Below are 15,300 nucleotides of genomic sequence, written 5' to 3' on the forward strand. Positions count from 1 at the left end.
TTTTCATCCTCACTCCCTAGTTCTATTCTTTCCATGCCTCTGTCCCAAGGAGATGCATCTCAGTGAACCTACAAGGGCAGGCAGCCTCCTTCCTGCCAGTGGACACCCCTGCTCTCACTTCTAAGGCCCAGAGTCCCTCTGGCTCCCTGCTTCTATGGACCAGACCCTCCCTGTCAGGACTCAGAGCCTCAAGGATCAGATTTGCCCCCAAGAGGCTGGTCAGAGTTCAGGGACTCATGCCCACAGTAGGTGTTCTCAGGGACTAACATGGATTAGGCTGGAGGGGAGGACACCCATTTTTCCCAGTGGCACCCACAATGGTGGCAGATACAGAAGAAGCTGTGCAGAAATAGCTGCTTAAGGGTAGAGTCTCATGCTGAGGGACAAAAGTCCTTGCTTTTGATGGTAAATTTCATATTTCTCTACTTGAGAGCATGCATTCTTACTCCCTTTACAAAAGAGCAAGCATTCCACCAAAGATATCACACACTTAGTTAGAGATGGGACACAAGTTTCCTGGTTGTGACACTGTCACTCTGAAGTACCTTGTTACAAACAGATTGAGAAAGGTCACTCATCTGTGTGGCAATACATGAAAAGAGAATATCTTCTTCAATTTGTCTGAGGCAGGAGGGAGAGTACTGTGCAGGAGTAATCATAAAAGATCTTGGGCTCCCCAACCCAGCCCAAGTTCTTGTTGCTCCCTTTCCTCCTAGGGTCTTACATGAAAGCCAGGACAGAGGGTGAGGAGCTGCAGAGAAGGGCAAAGAGAATGTTTTCAGCTGTGAAGCAGGTGTCTAATGACCTGGCTTTGGCTTGATGAAATGCAGACAAACGAGCAATCAAGGCTGGCAGTTCTCAGAGTATGCCTTTCCACTGTTGAGGAATGTATTTTAGTGAATATTTGTACAGCTTCATGCCCTGTCATCTCAGAGTCAGGACCCAGGAATGTCCCAGTGCTGAAATCCTCACAGACTGATTTTCAGTTCCAGGTCCAAGATCCCCATGTGGCAGTAGCTCCCTCAGTGATGAAATAGTTAGTTTTCAATGTTTGCATTTGGCTCCTTTACCTCCTGTGACCTGGATTGGAGGAGGAGATGAGGCCATGGTGAGAGTATATAACCTCCAGATGGGCCATGGTGACAGTCTTCGTTGGGGAATGACCTTGGAGAGCATCTTGCAGAGGGGAATTGAGGGCCTGCCTTGCCATCTGCCCATCTGGCCACATTCTGGCCATGAGAGCGAGTGTGAGGATGAAACAAAACCAGTCAGGCAGCACCACCCATGCCTGTTCCTCCCTCTGCTGACACGGGTCCCCTTTGGAGTGAAGGCTGACGGTCTCTATAGAGCTCTTCTGGGGGAATGGGAAAACTGGAGAGGGAGAGATCGCATGACCACGCTTTCCTCACCACAGACTCACTCACCCACCCTCCACCCCATCAGGCACACATGCAATGAACATCCTGAGATGGTGGCTGCCCTCTTCCGTTAGGAGTCAGGGTTCCTTAAGACCAGGCAGTTAACTGTGTCCAGGATCCACACCTCTGCATACAGTTAAGATGCTGACCTACAGGAAGACCTTTCCTCTCTCTAGTGATTCTCCACCTGAGTAACTTCCTTGGCAAGCTTTCTAAAACTGGAAATACTCCAGCACCCATCTAAACCTATTGGATTAGCATCTCAAGGGATGAGGCCTAGGCAGGTGTGTGTGCGTGTTGATTCCTTCCTGCCTGTCTTCCAAGTGGGATCTGCATAAAGGACTCCGGGCCTTCGAGATAGAGACAGACAAAACACAATGCTAGCCATCCGTCCTTTTTCCTTAAAAAACTTAGTAACCATAAAAATGAGTAACCTTTGCCCAGGGCTGGGACTGGAGAGCACCTGAATTCTGGAGCTGGGGTGAAGTCTGGTTTTGTTGGTATTGATTATGGCACCACTAAGTTGGGGAGGACCATTAGCAGTTATGTGCTTTAATCTTCCTCCCAGTGCAGAATCCACAGCCCCTCCCCTGCCTTATCACTGGAGTGATCACTCAGTTGTTGAGCAGGAAGAGGAATTTACTCACCTGCTCACTGAGAGCACAGCAGTCCCTTTTGTTCCCTTACACCAAAGCGTCCCATCCTGCCTTCTACAGAGGAGCTGACTTGGAGCGGAAGGCTGGCTTGGTCTCCATCTGCACTTTGCTTCTGGTCAGGGCCCATTGGGGACTGGGTCTTGGATGCCTGCCATGCATCCCTTCCCCCATCAGAAGGACCTTGTGATGGGGTCTCCAACTCCCTTCTAGTTGAGCTCTAGCTGGTGCTGCCACTGCCTACCACCCCAACGCGGCAGAGCTTCCAGCATGGACTGCTCCCTGGGCTTTCCTTCTGGAGCTGTCTTGAGAAAGGGGGGCCCCTCCCAAGCAGCCATATGGGAAGCATTCAGCTGCATTTGGATTCCTCTCCTTGTCCACCCTCTGCTGTCTGTGTAACCTTCCTTTTGGTATCAGGAATACCCTGGCCATGCCCACTGTCTCTTCCCTGACTAATTTTATCTTCTCTTTTATTTTGTCCTTTCAGAAAAGCCAGAGCTGGTATAATGTAAGTATCCCTGTTTTCTTCTTGTTGGTATGTGTGGAGCGGGAGGGGTGCAGACATAGACATGGACATGGTCAGGACATGAAGAAGCATGGAGTCCAGTTGGGCTGCTGTGGTCTGGAGCAAATTGAGGGGCCAAGAAGTGCTGGTTTCTCTCCTAACCAGCCCGCCCCCCCCCCCCCCATCAAAAACCAGATACAGTGGTGATTTTCTGTAGCAGGACAGGACTGCTGGTAGAGGAAGGTTTGATTCAGGGAGACCAAGGAGAGCTGGTGAACCTTATCCTTCCCAAGAGTCCGGGACAGGGCCCTCAAGACTTATTGGGGGAGACCAGTCAGGGAGGCATCCCAAGACCAGACAGAATTCTGGGACTGAGGCAGCCCTGGGCCTGAATTTAGGGCCACAGTTTTCTACCCTTAACCAAGACATTTTGGAGAAAATGCAGCCAGAAAACTTGCCCCAATAGTATAAAGACGTCCCATGAAATGGAATTTGATTCTCCACCTCTACCAAGGCGTACCTCAATAGCCCCAAGGGCACACCCCTTCTAGAGATATCCACTGTGCTTGGGTCTGTACTTGGCAAAGTGGTGAAGATATAAACTGGTGTTATCCATGGGGATGGTTCAGCCAGCTGCTTCATACCCAGAAACTGCATTGTGAAGCAAGCAGTTCCTGCAAAGGCTATATCCTCTTGGTCATATACACTGGACCACAGGATTTTGAACTTTTCTTCTGAGGAGCAATTGGCCGAAGTTTGTCAGCCGGCCCCTGTCGGGTTGTGCTCTGCCCTCTGGGAATGCACAGTGGAGGGACTGGCAGTTTGTACTCATGGTTGGGCCTCACATCATTGTCTATCTGTCTCTAAGCCTGCCTTTCCCCACCCTGATCCTGACTGATCACATAGATGCCACGTTTCCCTGTCCTTAACCCTAGGCTCTACTTCAGTAGGCTATGTGGGCATGGAGAAGGTGTAAGATGAGATGATAGAAGTGGAAGACAATCTGGGGTTGGGAAGGATGAGGATGGGATAGGGGAGAGGCTTGGGTTTAATGTAGGGACTTGGATCAGAATCACATATGTGTGTTGGAGGGGGTGGAGAAGAATGTTTTCCCACACAGCTTCATGATTCTCCAAATCAGGCACATGTTGTTGAGCCCTATAACTTCTGACCTGCTGCTGAGTGGGCCTGCCTCTCCCTGGCAGATGGATTGACCTGCCAGGCTTAGTCCCAGCCAGCACAAACAGGGCAGAGCTTGGTGGGTTGTGCTGATGGGAGGGGAGATGAGGGCCAAGGTGGCCTGCATGGAGAAGGCAAACTTAATGCCTTCATTCCCAGAACTGCCCCTTGGACCCACCTAGCTTCTGGTCGTTTTGCTGCTAAAAGCTCACATCCTGGAGGAGAGAGATGCTCCTTATGTGCAAGAGGAGAGGTGAGGGAGTGAGGGTGCTTCCTGAGGAGTTGTATGGGGATTCCAGCATCCTTTGCTTAATGAAACCTTCCATGCTTCTGAGCAGTATTGCAAAATTAGTGCCCCTAAAGGGGAACCGGAAACACGTCCAGATCCGTGAGGCAGTGGAAGCATCCAAATTGAATCTTGCCAGTCTTTATCCTTGTTGCTAGGCTCCATGCTCTCCTATCTTTTCTTTGCTCTTTCCATCAGGCTTTTCTGCTTCATCTCATGTTTCTTTTCCTTGTCTCCCCCCTGCCTTCATTGTCCTCTTTTTTTTTTTTTTTTTTTTTTTTTACCTTTTCTCCATCTCTGTTTTACCTTTTCTTTCTCAGATTTCCTGACTCCTGGCTGGCTTTCTCTTTCCAATTCTCACAGGTTTTTCTTCCTCTCTCCCGTCTTTCTGCTATCCTTTAACCTGATTTCTACTCCCTCAGCCCCACACATAAGAGCTAGCATCTGAGCACTCAGTAGAGTGATAGCTAGAAATAGATGCTGCCTCTTGGCTGGAAGAGCCACCTGCCAACCAGGGGCACAGAAGTCAGGAGTTCTGATAACAGATAAGCAAGACAGCAGAGGAGCCAGCCAGATGTGGCTGGAGACCTGCTTCTTCACTCATTTTACCTGCAGTTGGTGACATGCAGAGGCAGTTGGCCCTCACTCTGCAAATGTCCTTATAATATTGTCCTCCAGAATATACTTGTTTCCCAGTTCTTTCCTGCCTCTCACCCTCTATTAATCCTAGGCTCTCTCCTTTCACCTCTACCCCTTAACCTGAATGAATTACAGGAACATACTTGACTCTCCACCCAGCACATATCATTAAATCACAGAGGCCAACTGCACAGGAGACTCTGCTGAGCAGCATTTAGTGATTCCCTCTTTACCTCCCCTTTCTGTGATTCAGGCTGTCATGCTGGAGGTCTTTCCAGAAACTCAGTAGCACCAGATGTCCTAGGACGCATCTACAAATTTCTTCCTGCTGCTCCCTCTTCCTCTGCTTTCTGATTTAGGGTCTCCAGGTGGATGTAGCCCCTTGTGTCTGCCCTCTGTCACCCAGTACTACTTTCTTCCTAGTTCTGCTAAACTTCTCTATGGTTGTCCTGACTTAGGTTGGGACAGGGAATAGAACAGAACAACACAGAGGAAAGAGATAGAAATGACAGGTATACATTGGGAGGAAGAGGCAGAAGCTGAGAAAACAGTAGGAAGCTGAGAAGTGACAGGGACCTCTAGCTGGCCTGAGCTATAGATGTCAGGAGCTGTGTCTAGTTTATCTTTTCATTTTTTCTTCATGTGTTTCCACATCCAGAGGATAATCTGCAGCTGCCATAGTGGGTAGAGCCCTGGAGAGGCCAGCTTCAAGTAACACTGGGACCCCCTCCTCCATTTAAAATCCTTCTCTCTTCCTGAGGCTGAGACCAATGCTCTGGCTCTGGGTTTATCCACTCCAGGGTTTCTGTTCTACACAGCGATCGTCACTCTCATGTATACCCACTCTGTTGGTACCAGTGAAGCTGTTCCTCTGGGCCTGGTGGCCTTGGTTTGATTAGGAAGCTATGACCTGGACGTTTTTCCAGAGCCACCTGGATCAGTGCACACAGGAGTGAGGTGCCCCTATACTCCCAGTGCATGTGCCTTTGGATGGCTAGACAACCTGCCCACGAATTGCATCATGTATATGTCTATGTGTTTGTATACAAAGTCCCCATAAGGAAACTTCAGTCCACCACCACCCCTGTCCACAGAACTGCCCCCCAATAGCCCATTCCCAGTTTTTCAGGAGGTATTCGACCTGGTTCTCTGTTTTCCTTTAGTCTTCTCCATCGTCCTCCCTGCCCAAGTTGCTTGAGTTGGTTGGACTCTGGCCTTTGGAAAGGACAGACACCCCATCTCCTCTTCTCAGTGCTGCCGACAGCCCTCTCTATAATCTCTGTCCTGACACTAGTAGTAGTACTGCAGCTGCTCTGCTGCCTGAGGCCCCATCATTGCACTGGAAGTCCTTCCAATAGGTAAAGGCTATTGCATGCAATCCCCTTTTCATGCACCAAGGACAGTTAGAAATGCCTTAACCAGATTCAGGACAGTGAGAGTCAGTGCAAGGTTGCTGACTGTTGGGAGAACATCTCAAGCCCGTTGGGGTACCTTGGGTCTGACAGAAGAGGAAGCCACCCAGCACCTCCCTCCCATTCACCAGCCACCTCTTTTACCTGTCTCTCTTCTGCATTTTACTTTTACCTTTTTAGCCATGATGACAACCAATGTTGGCCTAAAGAATCGATTCCATGAGGGGAAGTAGCTGGACCCCAGAGACATGTGGAAAGACTGAGGTGTAAGATCTTTTGGTCTCTGGCCAGCGATGGTCACATCAAGTGAATTTCGAAGGCCATGCCGTCTACAACAGTCCTCCCCCAGGCCTGATCATACCTACTCCCCCACTTGACCATCCTAGTTTTTATTCATCAAGGTCCCCAGCTTGGGCTTTGTTGCCCCAGTGGACATGAGGTGAAGGAATAAGCAGAAACTGGGCTTTAGCTTCATTAGGGAGCCAAAGGCAGAGCTGGAGGCCGAAGGGGTGCAGTCTGTCTCTGAAGATAGCCCCTGCAAGACACAGTGGGCTTGCATCTCCAATGAAGCCAACATTCGCATAGGTCTCCCTGGTGCCTCAGGTGGGCAGAGGTACTGTCCTCATCTGCCTCATCTCTCTCCTGGGGGTCAGTCATCTCCACAGCAACCTGGGGAAAGAGCCTTTCTGAGATGGGAGAATAAGTGCCCAGACACTGGCAGCTGCCTGAAACTTAGCACCCCAGTTGCCCACTGCCCCTGGTTAGGGATGCGGGCTTTTGTGGAGAGGAAGGGACAAAGCCCATCCTGTGGAGTGACCAAGCAGATCTGGCAGGCATAAGATTAGAGCAAGAGAACAAAGCTTTATAGGAATGAAATTAGCATATCCTGGGGATAGTGAAGTGGAAGTGCTAAAAGGGGTCTACCAGTGACAATCTTGGGGCTCTGCTTTTATTTCCCTGGACTGATTCTGCTTCCTCTACCTCTACCCCATTGATCTCCCCTCTGTTATTTACCCATTATATTGAAAAGTATTCTTGACCCTTCCTCCTCACAGCCATCCTTAACTTTCCATAGGATGGTCCCGTCTCCCACTCCTCTTTTTATTTTTCTGTATTATACCCACACTCACTCCGCCTCTCTTTTCTTTGCTCAGTCACTCCCCACCCCCACCCCATCTCAACTGTCCTCTTATCCCACATCTGGCTCCTCCCTGCCCAGATTTGGTTGGAGGGCCTTTGGTTTCTTCCTAGGCAAGGCTGGTACTCCACCAGAATTCATCTGTTTTTCTCCTGGGCGCCTCTCCATCCTCCCTCCTCCCTGCTGTACCCAGAGAGTGAGTACCGCTTGGTCCCAGCTCCCAGTGTTTACCCTGGAGTTAAAGTTTAGCCCAGAGCTATTTCCCTCTCCTCAGGCTTGGAGCTACTGCTACTCTGTCCCCCACCCTGCCCCTACTATGTGAGGGAGTGTAGGAGAGGAAGGCTGGCACACTGAGACTCATCTCCCAGGGGTTAGACTCTCTCCATGTATCCTGCACCTCCCTCACCCCATTGTAACCCAGAGTCACCTCCACATTTGGCCCACAGCAATTCTCAGTTTTCTGGGGAATTAGTATAAGGATCAGCCCTTGTGAGCCTAGATTTTGGGGTCTGGTGTGGCCCAGGGAAGAGGCTCTGATCGTCCTGGACATTTTCCATGGAATTGCTGAGTCCTCTTACGACAGTTGAGGGCAGGGCTGACACGTGGCCGAGAGAAGTTCAGATTTCTGGTTCACAGAGTTTTAGCAGGGGTGGGGTGCTGGAAAGCCATGCATATAGAATTAGGGACATCTGTGGGCATGTGCTCATAGATGCCATGTAAATAGAAACAGTTTTAGAAGTGTATAAGGATTATATGCATTCGATAAATAGTTTTCGAGCACCTGATATTTGAAACACATCATGCTGAATGCTGTAGAAGATATAAATCTGTTTGAGGGGTAGACCCTTCCTGGAAAGGATAGTGATCTGATGTGGTGATTACCCTGCATGGTGTGATGGATGGAGTCAGTGGCTGCATCCTGGGTGTGTACGTTTTGAGAGGGGTACAGATGTTTGGCAAAGGATTCATTCAGACTTTTCCTCTGCTTTTTCCAACACTGTTTAAATGAGAGACCTCAGGTTTCTCTGAATCAGAATCTGAGTTTGAGAGTCAAAAACTTACATTTTCAATGCATTTATTAAGTCATTTTTAAGCACATTAAAGTCTGAGCGTTGCTGCATCAAATTACTGAGACTCCTGGGAAAAAGGCACCATTCATCATGTGCATGCTTGAGACCCTCCTGGCAAGGTGGGCATAGCTGGGGAGGGCGACTGAAGGGCCCCATTTGTTTCAAAGTTCTAACTTTTCCAGGGAATCCAACTCTTCCCAGCCCCCATGCTACCTGATCCCTGCCCTTAGCTTTTCTGTCTCGAACCCCTTTTGCCCTCATTGGCCTGGCTCCTATTCCTCTCCCCAGGTATCAGTTTCCCTGCATTGAGCTGTCTCCTTCTCACCTGGGGCAAATTATCTGCTTTTAGCATTGTTACTTGTTCCTTGGGTTTGAGCAGCTGCGGGGACTCCTCTTGTCCTTGATCCCCGCTCCTGCTAGTGCTGGAGGCAGGGCAGGGCCCCCTGGGGAAGGAAGGAGATACTTTAGACAGTCCGTGGAGCTGTTGACCTCAACTTCTCCAGGCAGTCTACCCAGCTTCTCCCATTAGCACATCTGCAGTGATATAAGTTAAATTGGAAATTTGCTGCCACTGCTGCTGCTGCTGCTTTAGGGAAATGGGTAGATGGAGGAGGGGTCAGAGCGGGGAGAGTGTGTCTGCAAGAAGTTCTTGGCTATTTGAATCTCACATTTCAGATATCATCATAACAGCAGTGTCCTGGTACCTTCTTGTCCCCCTCCCCTACTTGGCACCCTTTCCATTGCAGGAAACATCTGCTGGGAGTCTTTCCAGGCAGGCCAGGGGTTACTGGAGGACGTTGGCCAGTACCATCCCCAGATCCTGTAACTCGAAGCATGTGTAGGGCTCTCTGCCCACTCACCCGCCCTGCCTCCCTTTCACCCTCCCTCCTGGCACCAGCAACTAACAAAGAAGTCATTTGCTGGTTAGCCAAGAGGATCAGGGTATGCGAGGGAAAAAGGGTGTGTGTGTAGGGGTGGGTGTGAGAGCTGGCCCTCTTGTCACAGCCATTGGTGGCCACTCTCCCTGGGTGAGGGCAGTGACTCAGAGCAACCAGTTTCCACCCAGAGTAGAGATTGCACATTGAACGGACTGCCTCATGGGACAGGCCAGACAGAGCTAGAGATCTGTGCATCATTAGAGTTTCACAGCAATTATGAGCCACTCTGCTGTGTGTGAATAACTGCTGGGGTCAACCTCTGGACCTGGCTGTGGGATCATCCTCTCCCTGCACAGTTTGCCTATCCACCAGGGGACTGCTGTTCAGAGTCCTTAGCCAGCTCTGTGCACCTGCTGTATTGTCTGCCTCCTCTGGCCTCAGCTGGCAACTTGGAGTGGCTGTCCACACTGACCAGGAGAATGGGCTTTGCATCCACTCCGAGTTGCCCTTAGCCCGAAGACCAGCTACACTGTTGGAGCCGAGCAGAGTGAAGCAGAACCTGGCCATGGGAGACTGGCTGGCCAGCTTGTCCCAAGAACCATGCTGACCACACCCTCTCACTTGTGAAGTGTTGTGCTGGGAACAAAGCTCTAGGAGAAAAAGGAGGTCAGTCAGGGTCACATAGACCCTCTGCCAAGAAGCCAGAGGTTACGCATCTGCATTCACCCCAGGCAAGCTCTACTGTTTTCATCCTGCGGGAACAGAAGGGAATCAGCTCAAGGAGCTGGGCTCCACTGAGAGGTGGAGCCTTGGAAAGCAATGGAATCTTTGACGGAATCTGGGGTCCTCTGGAGCCTCCTGTTGGAGCAGGACAGCCAGCCTTTGCAGTGGTACCTGAAGAAGGTTACGGAGGTACCTGCTGGTGCGGAATTCTGTTACTGGCATGGATCTGAGGAAATCCCAGCCGTGAGTGTGCAACCTCATTTCTCTGTGCCTGTGTGACAGTTCCATTAAACCTTTGTCATTCCCCACTTGGCCTTGCTACCTGGGGACCCCAGATTTGACAATCTTTAAACCAAAATTCTTTGGCCTTTTAAATTAAAATAGGTGAGCCTTGCTCTTAGAGGAGATTGCTTTCAGAGCATGGTGTGGGAGGGAGAGGATCATGTTCCCTTGTGTCAAGAAGATATATAGTGGCAGGCTGGTCATACTTTAGACTCTAGGAGGCTAAGGCTTGCCTGCCATCCACACTGGGAGCCTGGTAGAATCAGAGCATTTATTTGCAGGCCAAGGTTAAGAAGTCACTACACCCAAGCCAGTCCTTGTAGAACCAGCTGACTTCAGGGGTTAGGATTAGATTTGTCCTCCTTTTTACCACAGCCTTGTTCCAAGGAATGGAGAGGTTGGAAGATTATGACCAGACTCCTACCACTTCCACCTCTATAGATGTCTAAGTTCCCATTGAAGATGAGAGAAGCAAGATGAGAGTGCAATATGGAACGAACATCAGAAATAGGAGGACTGCCTAGGAGTCTTCAGGCAGTTGAGTGTGTGATGTCCAGTTTCCCCTGAAAGGGGTTTGTGGCCACCTGGTAGGCTTGTCCTCAGGCTGATTTTGGAGCTGTTATTTCTCAGTGTACAGTTCAGTAGTGTTAAGTACGTTCGCACTGTCATGCAACCAATTTCCAGAACTTCTTCATCTTGCAAAACAAACTTTATTCCCACTCCCCCAAAAAGACCTGCCTGTGGGCATGGAAGGCTAGTAGGGGGCCCAAAGTAGGTGAATATATCGTTCCTAGGAGAATGTGTTCTGCTGGGGCATCCCTGTTGTTACCCTCTTGGCATAAGGACCCTGAGGCCAGGTAGAGTAATGGCTCAGACCTGGAGCTCTGGGTCAGGCTGCCTTGGTTCATAGTCCACTCTCCCACTTAGTAACCACATTCCTTGGGCAAGTTGCTTCACCTCTCTGTGCCTCAACTTCCTTATGTGTAAAATGGGGTAATAAAAACAACCCTCTGGTCAAATGAAATGCTGTATGTGCAGGGCCTCTGACAGTATTTGGTGTGTGGTAATAATTCATTCCATGTTAGCATTATTGTAGCTCTAGAAGGTCAGTTAGGTCAGTTAGAACTTACTGATGTGGTCAAGCAGGGCTTTTCAGTGTGCAGACTCTGTTCTGTAAGGCCAGAGGGCCATAAATTGGATATCTCAATATCAGTTTGAAAGTAACATGTAATATGGACCAGAGGCATGTTGTATTCTGGGTCTTTTCTAGCCATGGAAGTGACAAAATGGGCTAGCTTCCAGATATTCATTCCCAGTGGCCCTGATATTTGGTTCAAACATATGGCAGGTGATTCTCAAAGTTTAGAATTCTACTGGATAAGATTGTTTTGGCAAAGGCAACAGGGTATCCACTATTGCAAGTACAACTCATTTTATAAGTAATCCAAAACAAAAGTTTCAAATTAACTATAGACAAAGTAGTTAAAAGCACTGCATTCCTTCTCTCTCAGAAAATCTCTGTAAACTGAAGTCATGCCATTTTCTCTTCTCCAAGTTCCTGAAATTCTTGTTTCCTCTAATAAGTCATCAGGTCACTTAGCTCATGTAGTTAGAGCATGCTGTGAATGTGGACTGGCCATAGCCTCGGCTTCCTTGGGGGCCATTCAGCTTTTCAAAAAGACAAAAAATGAATAGTCCAAAGTTCATTTCATTGTCACAATAGCTGTATGCCATTGGATTCCCAGGGAAGCGGGTGAGAAAGTGTAAATGACCAAGACCCATCTGTTACCATCACTAGGACAGTCAGTCTGCGTGCGCATGCTCGTGTCATAAGTAGGTCAGCAAACCGCCTGGGCGGAGTGCAGGTGTCGCGAAGCATGGCTCTTCCTGCACTCTGCACTGTCTTTATGCATCATCCTTGCTGACTTTAATCTACAGGGCACATTTGTTTCTTTTTGTGATTCTAAGATCGTAAGCTTGGAAACAGCAGGATTTCTATCTTTTCAGCTGGCTTATCCTATTTCTAAGGAGAATCTATTAAGGTCGTTTTGGGTATGAGCCTTCACTGAGACACCCCAAAAGCTAGGTGGGCACAGGACCATCTGGAGGCACAGGTGGTGGTAGGAGATGGGCAAGGGACCAAAGATTGAGAGATCTGCCACTGACCAGCTGGGGGACCTTGGCAGAGACCTTCTCTCTGGCCATAGTTTCTTTATCAGTAATATAAGGGTTAGATTAGATAATTTTGTCAAGAATGGGAAGGGAATAAGGTTGGGTGTCCGATGTGTCTTTAGATTCTGTACTTGTGTGCTTATTCTAATACTAGTTTTCTGGGGGTTTTCTTTTTTCTTGTTTTTCTTTTTTCTTTTTTTTTTCTTTTGGTCATTTAATATAGTCTTTGTAAAAGTGCCGTTTCCTCCTAGTCTAATGTAGATATAATTCACACATAACATTGCACTCTTCTTACATTTTATGATTCTTTTTCCAATGATGAATTTCATATACACCAAGTACTTATTTACTGTGTTAGTCACGGTAACAACTTTCTGAGGGGTGTGCTGGGCACTATCAGATCCTGGGTCTTTCTTGGGGATCCTTGGGCACCTGCCTTATTGTCAGGTGGTGCTTCCTGCTGGCAGAAGCAATAGCTGACATGGTGGGTTCCAGGAAGCTCTCTAAAGGTATCCCCGCTTCCTTTGTCCTCTTGGGATGTAATGTGAGACCTGCTTAGTAGTATGTTTGACTTTTTCTCACTGACCGATGGATACAAAGCTTTTTGCAGTATCAAATTCTCTCTACAATGTTTTCCCACACTGAGCCCCCTTTGCCTATTGGCCTCCTAGAGTGTATGGGATCACTGAGCCTCATCTTTGCCTTTTAAACGCACAAGCAGGTGCTCTTCTTGCATCTTCCTCCCCAACCCCACAGAACCTGGGAACATCCCACTAACCTTGGCCATTGTCATACAGGTGTTAAGCCCCACTTACAAGCAGAGAAATGAAGACTTCAGAAAGCTCTTTAAGCAACTTCCAGACACAGAGCGCCTCATTGTTGGTGAGCTGGGTGACCTGGGTGTAGGGGGCCAGGAAGGAGGTTCAGGAGTCCTAGTATAGCACTCAGGCTGCTCCCGTCTAGAGGTTCCAAGTAAGAGCCAACCCAGGAGAAAGTCTGTCTGGGAACAGGGAGAGGGGACGTCCAGAGCAATGACTCCAGTGGTTGGGGCTTAGGGCTGAGCACCCATGTGTAGTGGCCTCAAGAGAGAACCCAACCTGGGAAGAGTCACTGCCACTCTTCTCTCTGCAGATGGCCCAGCAGTGAAGGAGTGGGGTGATCATTGGCTGGGGAGGTGCATTCGATGATTTTATAGACCTTTCCTATCTCTAGCTTCCTTGCTCCCCTCCACTGTCCCAGGTGTTCTTTGGCCTGTATGTGGTGGCGTGTTTCACACCCTTCCTGTTCCTGACAGTGAGGTTTTGGGGACCCCCTTGGTGCTGGTCCGAACATACCTAGTCAGTGGCAGGCAGTTGGGCTCCTTAATGCTAGTGAGAGGGATGGTATGCCTAATTCATAGTGGTTTGCAGAAAATGCTTCCTGTCTCTGAGCTCCTCTGTCCCCTGTTCTCCACAGATTACTCATGTGCACTGCAAAGAGACATTCTTCTCCAGGGCCGACTCTACCTCTCTGAAAATTGGATCTGCTTCTATAGCAACATCTTCCGCTGGGAAACTCTGGTAAAGACCCAGGGCTTGCTTCCTTGGACTGTTCCCTTGGCTGTGGCTGAACAAGCTGCCTCTGCTTTCTTCCCTTCATCGACTTCATACTCTAACCAAGCCTTTTCATAATTAACAAAATCACATGCCTGTGTCTTGAGGCTAGATCTCCTCTAGCATGTCTTCCCCTCACACCCATCTGGGTTTGGAAGAGAGTATTGAAAGAATCTGCTCTTGGCAGGAGTCACTACCAAAGGCAGAATAGTAGAGTCAGAAGGGTGTTGGCCTTGAGACACAGAAGAACTGGCTTGTACACTTTCAGGGTTCTGCAACTAATTAGCTGTGTAACGTTAGGCTAGTCCTTTATTTTTCCTTCGCCTCTATTTTCTCATAAAGTGGGAAAAAATAACCTAGATGACTTTTACGGTTCTATCTAGAGCTACTGTTCTGTTTCTGTAAGTGGCACAGAAATGGTACTTCTGCACATTTGTCAGACTGTGTAGAAATGAGAAAGAAAGCTCCCTGTACCCAGAATCAGGACACCATTGGGCTCTAGGTAAGGCTCAGTCACCACCTCACTGTGGGGCCTCTGAAATTAGGGGCTAAACTAGATGATCTCTAAGGAAGTTTAGAAATATGTAGACTGATCTGGTTTCCTCTGCCTGAACTGGGGTCATGTGAACACTCTGCCTAACTCTATTAATGCCTCTTTTTGCTTGCTATCCAATCTTTCCCTGTGGGAATGCCAGCTGACCGTTCGTTTGAAAGACATCTGTTCCATGACTAAAGAAAAAACAGCTCGCCTCATTCCCAATGCCATCCAAGTTTGCACTGACACAGAAAAGGTAAGTGGAGTCTAATCTTGGACTTTCTACTCTCCACTCCCTTAAACCTGTCCACCACACCTGTATTTCTGCCCTTCAATTGCATTAATGGGGAGGCCTTAGAATTGGGATGAGAGGCAGTAAAGTAATGCAGATTGCAAGAACCACTTCCATGGTGGGCAGGGAGTTTGGGATCTGAGCAGGGGTGAGCGTAGAGTGGCAGCACATTGGACTTAGAGCCAGAACACCTAAAGTTGAGTCCTGTGAAAGTAGGCATGTTATATAACCTCTCTGTGCCACCTTTTCTCATGTTTAAAATGAAGCCAGCAATACTATTTAACAGTGTTGAATGGACATCAAACATTGAAAACACTAAATTGTAGAACACTATACAAATGTAAGTTGTTATTATCGTTTATCAGCATAGCTCATCAAGAGGGATAAGGAGGCTGATAGGAAATGGATTGTCCATATAGGTTTGGGGAAAATGTAGAAGATGAAATTTAAGGCGAAGAAAGCACTGTGATCTTTAACCAGAGCCTGAAGACTAATAGCTTCAGGGCTTGGACTAGATTTCTGCAGA

The 15,300-nt window shown here is 48.5% G+C and overlaps 1 protein-coding gene across 11 annotated transcripts in view; it reads left to right on the top strand.

The window, feature by feature from the left end:
- Nucleotides 1-15,300, top strand: part of GRAMD1B (GRAM domain containing 1B) — a 175,145-nt gene that overhangs the window by 131,879 nt on the left and 27,966 nt on the right. For 10 of the 11 annotated variants that reach the window (XM_016118499.2, XM_036221654.1, XM_016118507.2 and 7 more), the window contains 4 exons: nt 2,559-2,579; nt 13,153-13,237; nt 13,811-13,914; nt 14,643-14,738. In XM_016118499.2, the coding sequence (XP_015973985.2) occupies nt 2,559-2,579; nt 13,153-13,237; nt 13,811-13,914; nt 14,643-14,738 (306 nt within the window). Of the gene's footprint in view, nt 1-2,558; nt 2,580-4,318; nt 10,145-13,152; nt 13,238-13,810; nt 13,915-14,642; nt 14,739-15,300 lie in introns of those variants that run through there. The other variant, XM_016118506.2, reaches the window with a different exon arrangement.

This window comes from Rousettus aegyptiacus, unplaced genomic scaffold, assembly GCF_014176215.1.
Source record: "Rousettus aegyptiacus isolate mRouAeg1 unplaced genomic scaffold, mRouAeg1.p scaffold_m13_p_5, whole genome shotgun sequence".
Classification (NCBI taxonomy): Eukaryota; Metazoa; Chordata; class Mammalia; order Chiroptera; family Pteropodidae; genus Rousettus; species Rousettus aegyptiacus.